The following is a 12,702-nucleotide window of genomic DNA, read 5'->3' as shown; positions in this document are numbered from 1 at the left end:
GGCCTAAATTAGATAATAAAGAGTTCCATGATGATAGTTAAATGACTTTCCAATAGCTTTTGAAATTAATTGATTTGAAAATTCTTTTATATATGAAAAAGGAAGGAAGAACGGGATAACTTTTTTGTTATTAACTCACTGGATGACTACATGTTCCAGATTACCTTCATATTTTTATTTAGCAGATATAAATTTTCTAATGTTAATCCAAGTAATTGGCTCATAACACTAGACAAATATATAAATCTCATGTCATGTAATATAATCTTCTCAGTTACACTATACTGTGTCATGCTGTGATATACATAGCGCAATTACACCTTTATCACAGATATTTTCAAAAAGCCTCAAAAGAAGAAAATTAAGAAATTTGGCATTTAAACCCAGATGTGGGGTTATGGGTACCTGGACCCCAGTTAAGACCTGTTTGAGACACTTGTACCCCATATTTGAGTGCTTAGGTTAGAGTCATAGCTCCACTTCTGGTTTCCTGCTAATGCTCACTCTTGGAGGCAGAAGCCAATGGCTCAAGTATTTGGGCCACTGCAATCTATATGGGAGACTTCGATTGACTTCTGGGTCCTGACTTTAGCCTATCCCAGCTCTGGCTGTTACAGGTACTTGTTGAGTGAACCATCAGATGGAAGATGGCTGTTTCTGTCTGTCTGCCTCTCATAAATATATAAAAGAATAGGTAGACTTAAATCCAGATACGCCTCCCTGTACCGTATATTCTTACAACCGCCACACTGCAGATTATGGCAACACTGTGAACTTAGAGAAAAGGTTTCATTCAATTCACTAACAGCAGTAAGATCTTCAGATACTCCTCCCAGGATAAGACAAAGAGACATTAGTCATGTGGAACAATGAATTAGAAATGAGCAGGCTGAATACTTGGGTGTAGGATTTCATACTCAGTCATGCCTCAATAGAGTAGAGGTTATTCAAATATCTCTGAGTATAATCATGATTCTGAGCTTTTTTAACCCAGAGGCTTGAAGTAATTCTTTATGGATATGCTAAATAATCCTTAAGAAATTATTATGAGAGTTGCAGGCATTGTGGTATAGCAGGTTAAGCTACAGCTTGCAACACTGGCATCCCATATTTGAGTACTAGTTCAAGTCCCTGCCACTTCGTTTCCAATCCAGTTCCCTGCTAATGCACCTGGGAAAGCAGCAGAAGATGATCCAAGTACTTGAATCCCTGCCACACATGTGGGAGGTCCAAATGGAGTTCTGAGCCACTGGTTTTGGCCTGGCCCAACCCTAGCCATTGCAGCCATATGGGGAGTGAATCGGCAGATGGAAGATTCTTTCTCACTCTCTCGCTTTTCCCTTATCATTCTGCCTCTGCTTCTCCTTGTCATTCCGTCTTGTATTATCATAATAGTGATAAAAGAAATTATTATGGGGTGGGCATTTAGTCTAGGAGTTAAGATGCTGGTTAAGATGCCTGTGTTCCATAATGGAGTAACTACATTCAAAATCCAGCTCCCTGGGAGGGAGCTGTAATGTCTCAAGTAACTGAGTTACTGCCACCCATATGGAAAACTTGAGATACATTCCCAGCTCATGGTTCCAGCTGCGGCACAGTCTTGGCCACTGTAGGCATCTAGGGAGTAAACCAATGAAGGAAACTCTCTCTCTCTCTCTCTCTCCTCCCTTTCCCTCTCTCTCCCTTTCCCTCTCCCTCTCCCTCTCCTTTCCTCTCTCTCTCTCTTTCTGTACTTCCTCTTCACCTTCACCTCCCTGACTCTTGAATCAATCAATCAATCAATCAATTGACTTTTTAAAAAGAAATGATTATAACTTTTTTCTCATAATGACAGTTTCTTACGGTAGTGGGTATAAATGGTTCCCAATGTGAAGTTAATTGTGAATCCTAGTGGCTATTTCTTCTGGTCCTGTGAGCCAGACCAGTACTCCTAAGAATAGCCTGGCGTTGGTGTTGAATGTTCTTGTTTTGTTTCTTGGTTCTGGAAGGATGCTGCCGAGGACATTGCTAAGGAAGATAACTTGTTATGTGTGCCACAGTCACACCAGCTTCTTTACAATTCTGAAACTTCCTTGAAACTTGGTGACTTCACCACATACTTACCACTTTGCTTAGAACAAACATTCCCCTCAGGTTCCTCATTATTTTTAGGCCCAATCAAAATGTTGTTTTCCTGAGAAAATATTCTTACCTCCCATGGAAGTAGAATCTTTCCTCTATCTCACTTTCCTATGTTTAATTATATGCATGTTTTATATATAGTGTATATATACTTTATTTTGCATGTGATTATGTGGCTTCTTAGTGTGTTTAATTCTATGCCATATATCTTCTCCATTAGATGTAAGCACCATTAGTGCAATGAAAATACTTGTCTTGCATTAGTTTGTACTCCCACAGCTCAGCGCTGCAGCTGAGTCCCGTAAAGCATCAGTCAACAATTGAATTATTCTTCATGGTTCAAACATTTGCAGTGAATTAAAAGACTCTCTAATTCCTAGGGTACACTCATCTTGTTTAATGACAGAACCTATTCTCCATCTCTCAATTTTTGTGTCAAAGTACAACCTGGATTTCAAAGAATGGCTTGATTTGTACATTATCAAAGTGAATTAATACATGTAATGTAAAGAAACCAATCACCTCCTTTGATAATCAGAATTGAGTCCCCTTAGAACCTTAAATAAGCTATTTTCTAGTTATGTGAAACAATGAGCTGTGGTAATCCTCAGGGAGTATTTGTCCCACGAGCATTCCACGACTGTATAACTCCCTCCTGGCTCCTGCTTTTCACATTTTAACTCTCTGCATGATTATACTCGGCCTCATAGTAGATAGAGAAGCCCAAGACCGAGAGCCCCTTCGATTATTCATTATTATCTGATTATGTATAGTTGTCTAGCACTGACAAGAGCTTCCTTCCCTAACCAACGTATTACTAACAGCCTACACCAAAGGGAGAAAACACAAGTAAACGGCACTGCTTTTGATTATGATGATCACTACTCACAAAGTCTAAGGCACCGTAGAGATGCTCTTATTTTCTCATCATGGCAGCAGCCCTTCAGGGGAAGATGCTGTTGGGGTGGCCTTTCTGATGTTTCTCTTTTATGGATGAAGATATTGAAGTTCAAAGAGATTAAGAAGAAAGAGCAGCAGATCCAGGATGAGAACTCATCTTAGCAAATTTTGAAGGCCAATAGCACTTTTTCATTCTATTTCTTTGTGACTCTGGAAAATTATCAAGTTTTTAGCCAAGCACTGCATGAGAATCTCCAAATGGGATGCTCTCTTTTCTTGGACTGCATTTCTGATTTGAGACGTGATCCTGTATGAGGATGTTAGACTTGCTTTTGTATTGCTTGGGAATCAAGGTGAGCCTCTCAATCAAGTGAACAGTCTACATAGATTCAGGGGAAAAAGTAACTAGAAAAGTCATCAAGGCATCCCTTTCTCCCTTGCATTATATTAGACTTGAAATTTTTGAATATTTTCTTATATATGTTTCATGAGATCAGAAGGCATATGTTTAAGCACTAAGTAGTTTCTACCCAAAGATGTAAATATGTCATGTGACATAGAGAAAAACTGCAAGAAGGTCCTGAGTCCTGGCTTTGTTAAGTGTTAATTTGTATAATTAAATTGTTCATTTGAATTATTTAATCTCTAGTCTCTCTTTCAGGAAGGATTCATCTTAACTAAGTGGAGGCTTGCAGATAAAATGAGATATCAACATAAAATATTATTGTAATCTAGAAGCTCATGCTAATATTTTTAAGAGAGAAGAAATGGACATTAAAATAGATAAACAAGGTTTAGGAAAACATTTTAAGATGCGCTGAAATGGAGGAGTATAAAATTGCACAAGGCATGACTATTTATGAGATTGGGGAGCTCTAAAGGCAACTTCAGATTATTCTTTCACAAAAGACATAACTGGCAGTGGAAACCCAGTTTGTTAACTATTACACAGAGTGACTGAAATACTGCAGTATAAATAAGATGAATTACCATTAACCATACAGTTGTTAGCAAATGAGAAAGCAACACTCGCCCTGAGAATGGAGAAAAACACAAACTATTCACTGGTTAATAGGTTGTTCTGGTTTAAAAAGCATCCCTGGGTTCAAGAAATGCATCTTTTTCCTTAAAAAATATTTATTTTATTATTTATTTACTTATTTTATTTATTTTGAAGGCGAAGTTACACAGAGAGAGGGAAAGAGAGAGAGAGAGAGAGAGAGAGAGAGAGAGAGAAAGAGAAATCTTCCATCCACTGATTCATTCCCCAAATGACCAAGATGGCCAGGGCAGCATCAGTCTGAAACCAGGAGCCAGGAACCTCAGTTGGATTTCCCAGGTGTGTGGCAAGGGTCCAAGTACTTGAATTATCTTCTGCTGCTTTCCTAGGCATTAGTCAGGAACTGGATCTCCAGACTTGAACTGGTGCTCCGATATGAGATCTGGGGTTGCAGGCAGTGGCTTAGCACACTGTGCCACATCACCAGCCCAGAAATGTGTATTAAACATTGCTGGAAACCTGGAAGTTAGCATAAAACCTGGTGCACAATAGAGACTTAGTGTCTGCTGGGAGAATGAAGGAGTGAACAGAGTCTGGCACTTTGTGTCAGTAATTGGTTGGTATCAGTAAAGAGGTGCGTTCCTTTTAACAATTTGAGGATTTTTCTTAGAAGGGGATAGGGTATTATAAACACTTGCTGATCCATTTGCAGTCATTTAACTGAGGTACAGAAAGATATGTATTTGGCTCAAAGTCACAAAAACTGTTAAGTATATTTTACTTCCAAATTCATGCTTTTCAATTATCCACATTTTTTTTTTTTTTTTTTTTGGCCAGGCTGAGTTAGACAGTGAGAGAGAGAGAGACAGAGAGAAAGGTCTTCCTTTTCCATTGGTTCACCCCACCAAATGGCTATGGTCGGTGTGTTGCAGCCAGCGCACTGTGCCGATCCGAAGCCAGGAGCCAGGTGCTTTTTCCTGGTCTCCCATGCGGGTGCAGGGCCAAAGCACTAGGGCCATCCTCCACTGCCTTCCTGGGCCACAGCAGAGAGCTGGACTGGAAGAGGAGCAACCAGGACAGAATCCGGCACCCTGACCAGGACTAGAACCCAGGGTGCCAGCGCTGGAGGCAGAGGATTAGCCTAGTGAGCCGCAGCGCCAGCCCCAACATTGACTTCTAATAACATTTACTCACTTGCTAAGTCAGTCAATCAGTTTCTAAGACTTAGATTCAAAGTAACAACTTCAGATCTTCTCACCTCTGCTATTTTTTCAGCCTTCAGCATGTATCTAATTGTGAGTAAACTCCAATTCTCATATCTGCAGGTTGGGAATAATATTTTACGTGATGTGTGAGGATTAACTGAGATAAAGAAACACACTCTATCTTGATAACAAGAACATATAAAAAGCTTAATACATTTTATCTATTACAGCTTAGTTGATTATTAATCATGACATACAGATTCATAAACTAAGTTGAAATTTAAAAGTTTTTAGAGCAATAAAGTGACAAATCATATTGATTATAATGGCATGGTGGTATCTGAAGAGGAAGAAGTTGGAGAAGAGTCGTAATTTGTGTTAGTCTTGAAACACTGCATGAGACTTGTATTAGAAGATGTTATTTTTCAGGGAGATTGAATTTTTGTAATCCTGAGAACCAACTATATGGTGATCCAATCATAATATGTTTCCCATCTATGGGGCAAAGAATAAGAGAATGTCTCAAAGTTTATTTGTAGTTTTCATTTCTTTTCAATGAACTAAAATAAGTTTTAATTTTCTTTTTTCTCCAAGACATTGGATTAAAAACTACCATTTCACATGTGGAGAAGAAGGTTGGTAAACAAATTTTGCAATTATTCTTATCACATTTTTCCTGGAGTTTGAGGAAATCTGCATCTGTGGTATTGATTTAAGTGAGTAGTTTTCCAATTAATGGGAAGTGGTCCCAAGAGCAGGAATGAGATCCGTCAAGAACTCCACCTGCTTCTATCATGACCCTGCCTAATTGCTTTCCCAGTCTCCATCCTCACATTGACACCCACAGAATTCATCTCAATATCATTCTATTTATCTCTATAACATTCACTATGAGACTGAAAACTGTTATCTGTCATCTACCCCATATAGTATAAAGCCCAAATTCAAGAAGTCTTCACAAAGTTCATGGAAAATACATATTATGAAAAAATATGCATGAATGTGAACAACATGATGTACCATAATAAACATGTTTTAGTTTGATTTCTATGCACTTTTTGAAGTATCCTTATATCTCTGTATATACCCTTTGCTGATCCAAGCTTCTTCCCAAATCCTGAAACTGTCCCTCTGTGTGCTCTGCATCTCATAGTCAGCCGTCAACACATTACAATATATTTGTAATCTTTCCTTTGAAAGTTTCCTTTGTCTACTCACTTGTCCTGGCTAAAACTTGTTTATGTCCTGGAGATGAAGCTGCATTGCACGATCTCTAATGGTGGCAATTTGCTTCCCTACATCACTCATTCAATAGATTTCCTCACCTTTTTATCTTATAATATTCCACTACTCTGTTGATTGCCTGTCTACACTCTTCCTTTCTGTGGTCTTGTTTATTCTTATGGACTTACTATTGTCTATGTATATCACATGGACTGACTCCTCTCTTTTCTCATGGCCTTATTCAATCCATCAAGAAATCCAGTCAGCTCAACTTTTGAAATATACATAGAATTGAATAAAATCTCATTATCCATCTCACTACCACATTGGTGCAAGCCAGCATCTTTTATCTAAAATATTATAACGACCTCCTAATTTGTTTAGCACCTCTCATCCTTTTCTTGTCAAAATCAGTCTTTTCCTGTCAAGATCAACAAATCGGCCAAAGTGATCCTTTGAAAAGAGCAGTCAGATTATGTCATCTAGATGTCCAAATCCCATTATACTTTCCAGTCTTATTCAGAAGAAACATTATAGAATGTAAAATGCCATAATAAATCATTATAACACCAACATGTACTTTTCTAACCTAAAACTCCCGTGATTCACTATTTTAATGTGATTAAAAGTCTTGTTTGATCTAAAACAAGACCACTATATTTCAAATTAAAACCTATCATTTCTAACCTTACCTAGCCCACCCTCAGGTTTTCAAAATATTTCTGTGTTTTCCCTATTCATTTCATTCTATATCATCTTCCTTTTAAAAAAATGCTATTTTCCTTTTTTATAGTACATGCAGCAGTGTCTTATTCATTGTAACCATTCAATAACAATTATTCAATTGAATGTGTGACTGCATTAAATATTTAACTTAATTTAAACAAGTAGTTTCGCCTTTTTGAGTTAGCAAATAATATGATGATCTTTCATATATCCTTACTTTTCACAAACCTTAGTTCAGTTATCAACAATGGAGACTGGAGATGTATTATCTTTGCAAATTCGTTTATCTGAGACACTACGTATAATTTAGATTATATTTTTTGTGGTAGGATTTTATTGCTGTGGTATGTTTTAGGTCATAAATCCTTGAAAACAAATATTGCAATGTTGAAATAAAATACAGAGTAGCATGCTGATTCTGTTTTCTCATTGCTGCAGGGTCGTGTACTCCCCATGGAGAATAGTACAGGGGTGACTGACTTCCTTCTCGCGGGGTTAACTGATGACCCAGAACTGCAGATCCCACTCTTCACAGTCTTTTTACTCATCTACATAATCACTGTGGTTGGGAATGTAGGGATGATGCAGTTAATTCTGTTGGACTCTCGTCTCCACACGCCCATGTACTTTTTCCTCAGTAACCTCTCCCTGGTGGACTTCGGTTACTCTTCTGCTGTCACTCCCAAGGTGATGGCAGGACTCCTCCTAAGAGACAAAGTCATATCCTACAATGCTTGTGCCACCCAGTTCTTCTTCTTTGCAGGCTTCATCACTGTCGAAAGTTTCCTCTTGGCCTCAATGGCCTATGACCGCCATGCTGCAGTGTGCAAACCCCTGCATTACACCACCACCATGACAACAAGTGTGTGTGCTTGTCTGGCCATAGGTTGCTATGTCTGTGGTTTCCTGAATGCCTCTATCCACACGGGGAACATTTTCAGGCTATCCTTCTGTCAATCCCATGTAGTTGATCACTTTTTCTGTGATGCCCCTCCTCTCCTGGCTCTCTCATGTTCAGACAGCCACATCAGTGAGATGGTTATATTTTTTGTGGTGGGTTTCAATGCCCTCTTTTCTATCCTGGTCATCTTGATCTCCTATCTATTTATATTTATCACCATCCTGAGGATGCACTCCTCTGAAGGACGTCAGAAGGCCTTTTCCACCTGTGCGTCCCACCTCACTGCAGTCTCCATCTTCTACGGGACGGTCATCTTCATGTACCTACAGCCCAGCTCCAGCCACTCCATGGGCACTGACAAAATGGCATCTGTGTTCTATACTATGGTGATTCCCATGCTGAATCCACTGGTCTACAGTCTGAGGAACAAAGAGGTCAAAAATGCATTTAAGAAATCTGTGGGGAAGGCAAAATCTTCTTTAGGATTAATGTATTAATTATATAAATATACAGTGAGACATTTGTATTTGTGTTGTAAATACACAGTGAAAATACTTACTTATCTAGCTTACAAATTGCTACTACTTTGCAGGAATTTACCGAGCTATTTATGAAGTCTATAAAATAAAATTCTTAAAAAATATGAAACCAAGGAATAATAAATTAGGAAGAATCACCCATTAGCAGGAAATTTTTATTTTAAAATCCTTATTTTTTTTTTCTTTTTGACAGACAGAGTGGACAGTGAGAGAGAGAGAGACAGAGAGAGAGAGACAGAGAGAAAGGTCTTCCTTTTGCCGTTGGTTCACCCTCCAATGACTGCCGCGGACAGCGCGCTGCAGCCGGCGCACCGCGCTGATCCGAAGGCAAGAGCCAGGTGCTTCTCCTGGTCTCCCATGGGGTGCAGGGCCCAAGCACTTGGGCCATCCTCCACTGCACTCCCAGGCCACAGCAGAGAGCTGGCCTGGAAGAGGGGCAACCGGGACAGAATCCAGTGCCCCGACTGGGACTAGAAGCTGGTGTGCCAGCGCCGCTAGGCGAAGGATTAGCCTGTTGAGCCATGGCGCCGGCTAAAATCCTTCTTAAAAAACATACTCAGTCTCCCACATGTACATGTACACTCACCTATATATATAAGCACTATGAATACATACATCAGTCATGACAAACCCTGCAATTCACACCTACTTCAAGACATCACAGGATATATACATTGTTATAGCAGAATTTAAAACAACTATCTTAGTGAGTAAGAACATACTCAATACAAACAAGTTGCCATTTAATAGAAATAGTATATGTAGGTATATATACATTCTTTTTTAACTTTATTTAGTAAATATAATTTTTCAAAGTACAGTTTATGGATTACATTGGCTTCTCCCCCCCATATCTTCTCTCCCACCCGCAACCCTCCCATCTCCCGCTCCCTCTCCCATTCCATTCACGTCAAGATTCATTTTCAATTATCATTATACACAGAAGATCAGTTTAGTATATATTAAGTAAAGATTTCAACAGTTTGCACCCACACAGAACATAAAGTGTAAAATACTGTTTGATAATAGTTATAGCATTAATTCACATTGGACAACACATTACGGACAGAGATCCCACATAAAGAGTGAGCACACAGTGACTCCTGTTGTTGACTTAACAATTTGACACTCTTGTTTATGGTGTCAGAAATCTCCCTAGGCTCTAGTCATGAGTTTCCAAGGCTATGGAAGCCTTTTGAGTTCGCTGACTTCGATCTTATTTAGACAAGGTCATAGTCAAAGTTGAAGTTCTCTCCTCCCTTCAGAGAAAGGTACCTCCTTCTTTGATGACCCGTTCTTTCCACTGGGATCTCACTTGCAGAGACCTTTCATTTAGGGTTTTTCTTTTCTTTCTTTCTTTTTTTTTTTTTTTCCCCAGAGTGTCTTGGCTTTTCATGCCTAAAATACTCTCATGGGCTCATCAGCCAGATCCGAATGACTTAAGGGCTGATTCTGAGGCCAGAGTGCTATTTAGGACATCTGCCATTCTACGAGTCTGCTGTGTATCCCACTTCCCATGTTGTATCGTTCTCTCCCTTTTTTATTCTATCAGTTAGTATTCGCAGACACTAGTCTTGTTTGTGTGATCCCTTTGACTCTTAGACCTACCAGTGTGATCAATTGTGAATTGAAATTGATCACTTGGACTAGTGAGATGGCATTGGTACCTGCAATCTTGATGGGATTGAATTGGAATCCCCTGGCACATTTCTAACTCCACCATTTGGGGCAAGTCCGATTGAGCATGTCCCAAATTGTACATCTCGTCCCTCTCTTATTCCCACTCTTATATTTAAAAGGGATCACTTTTCAGTTAAATTTCAACACCTAAGAATAAATGTGTGTTGATTACAGAGTTCAACCAATAGTATTAACTAGAACAAAAAAAAATACTAAAAGGGATAAAGTATTAAATTGTACATCAACAAAATGGAGGAATCTGGAAAACATCATGCTGAGTAAATTAAGCCAGTCCCAAAGGGACAAATATCATATGTTCTCCCTGATCAGTGACAACTAACCAACCACAAAAAAGGAAACCTGTTGAAGTGAAAGGGACACTATGAGAAACAGTGACTTGATCAGCCCTTGTCCTGACTGTTGATGTACAATTTATACATACTTTTTAAAAATATTGTATGTTATACTTTTTATATTTAAAAAAAATTGACTTTTAAGAAAATAGTTCAAAAGATCCTAAGTGATGATTCATTATTGCTTTTTTGTTTGTTCTTGTGCAATGACACTAAATCCCTTTAGGCTCATATTTTGTAAGCTAAACTTCTATTTTAATAAATCACTACCTAAAAATATGTTTATATGGCAATTTTAGAGAAAATATATGATAATACAGAGGGAAAAAAAGTATGATAAAGGCATATTTTAATTCACTTAAAATATAGCACTCAATTTTAATATATTAACCAGTAATAAATAATAATAAATGGTTTTGTATAAATTATGCAAATTTTCAATTCATATTTTTCTAGTATTTTGAGTGTCACTGTGTCAAAATTTTTGAATCCATATTTATATCAAAATATTTTGGGCCATTATTTCTTTGAATATTCTTTCTGCCTCTTCCTTTCTTCTCCTTCAACTCCTATTATGCATGTGTTGATATTCTTGTAATATCCCAACTGCTTCACATACGCTGTTTATTTGTCTATTTATTTATTACTCTTAAATTGCTTTATTGACAAATATAATTGTATATTTTATGCTGTACAAAATGAATTATTGAACTATGTATACATTGTGGACTAAATCAAGCTAAACAGCATATACATTGGCTCAAATCAGTATTCTCTGCAGTGAGGACACTCAGATCTACTCTCTTAGTACTAAGTACAGTTGCCTTGATGTGCAGTAGACCTCTAGAATATATGCTCCTTCAAATTTAAAGTGTATGTGTTTGGAACAATATCTCCCCAGTCACACTCCTCACTAGCTGATAATCACCATCCTACTCTCAGTTTTTAATGAGTTCAGCTTTTTTGGTTTTTACATATAGATTAGGCCATATAGTATTTGCCTTTCTATGCATGGCCTGTTTTGCCTGGCTCATCCATGTTGTTGCATAGGCTCACCCGCAGTGTTGCAAATCACAGGATTTCCCCATTTTTTAAGAACAAATATTATTCCATTGTGTATACATCCTATGTTTTCTTTGTTGATTCATCCATTGGTGACCGGTTAAGTTCATTCTATATCTCAACTGTTATAAATAATGCAGCAATGGACATAGAATGCACATATCTCTTTAATATGCTGGTCTCACATCCTTTAGATACATACTCAGTAGTGGGATTGCCAGATCAAATGATATTTCTGTTTCAAATTTGTCTAACTTTTAACAGGTGTTTATTGATTTATTTTCATTTTAAAGAAAGGTGAAAATAAAGACAGAAATCTACCTTTGTTGGTTCATTCCCCTGCACTTATTTTTAAGTGTATACTTTTGCTTTAAATAAATCTTCTCTTTTCACCTCTACCTACATCTCTTCCTTGAAGGTTTTCTCACATGGACACAAGAACCTGGATCAAATCTAGCCAAGAGGCGCCCCCCACAACACAAGGATTTCCTTTCTCCACACCTTTATCTTTCATGTGTGTGCCTTCTTTTAGGAAATGTCCATTTGTTGTTGTTGTTTGGGGTTGTTTTTCTTATGGTTCAGAAGTTCAAGTTATTTATTTATTTTGGATATTAAATCATTATCAATGTATATGTTCAATATTTTTCCCTTTTGATAGGCTTTTCTCTTCAGTTTCTGATTATTTCCTTTGCTGTGCAGAGCTTTTTAGTTTGATGTAATCTCACTTGTCTAATTTTGCTTTTGTTGCCTGTGCAACAGGGGAGATGATGGCCTAAGGACACATATCTTACAGTGTCATATAGTACAGTAAATATTAGTATATTTACATTTCTAAATCTCTAAGAGAGTAAATTTCAAATATTATCATAAAAGTTATGTGTATGTATATGGTAATTAGCTTGATCTAATTGTTCCACATTGCATTCATAAATCATGACACCAGTTCATATCCTATAAATACATACAACTACAATTTGTCAATATACATTTT

General features: G+C 37.7%; 1 protein-coding gene across 1 annotated transcript; it reads left to right on the top strand.

Moving 5' to 3' along the window:
• The first annotated feature begins 2,501 nt into the window (after positions 1-2,501).
• Positions 2,502-8,574, top strand: LOC100344040 (olfactory receptor 5B12). Its single transcript, XM_008271576.5, has one exon. The coding sequence runs from the start codon at positions 7,630-7,632 to the stop codon at positions 8,572-8,574; it is 945 nt and encodes a 314-aa protein (XP_008269798.3). The 5' UTR covers positions 2,502-7,629.
• Positions 8,575-12,702: the final 4,128 nt, after the last annotated feature.

This window comes from Oryctolagus cuniculus, chromosome 1 (genome assembly GCF_051225735.1).
Source record: "Oryctolagus cuniculus isolate XC-2025 breed Fujian yellow rabbit chromosome 1, ASM5122573v1, whole genome shotgun sequence".
NCBI classification, from domain to species: Eukaryota; Metazoa; Chordata; class Mammalia; order Lagomorpha; family Leporidae; genus Oryctolagus; species Oryctolagus cuniculus.
Note: the sequence above shows the minus strand (reverse complement) of the source record. Positions and strands in the feature narration are given on the sequence as shown.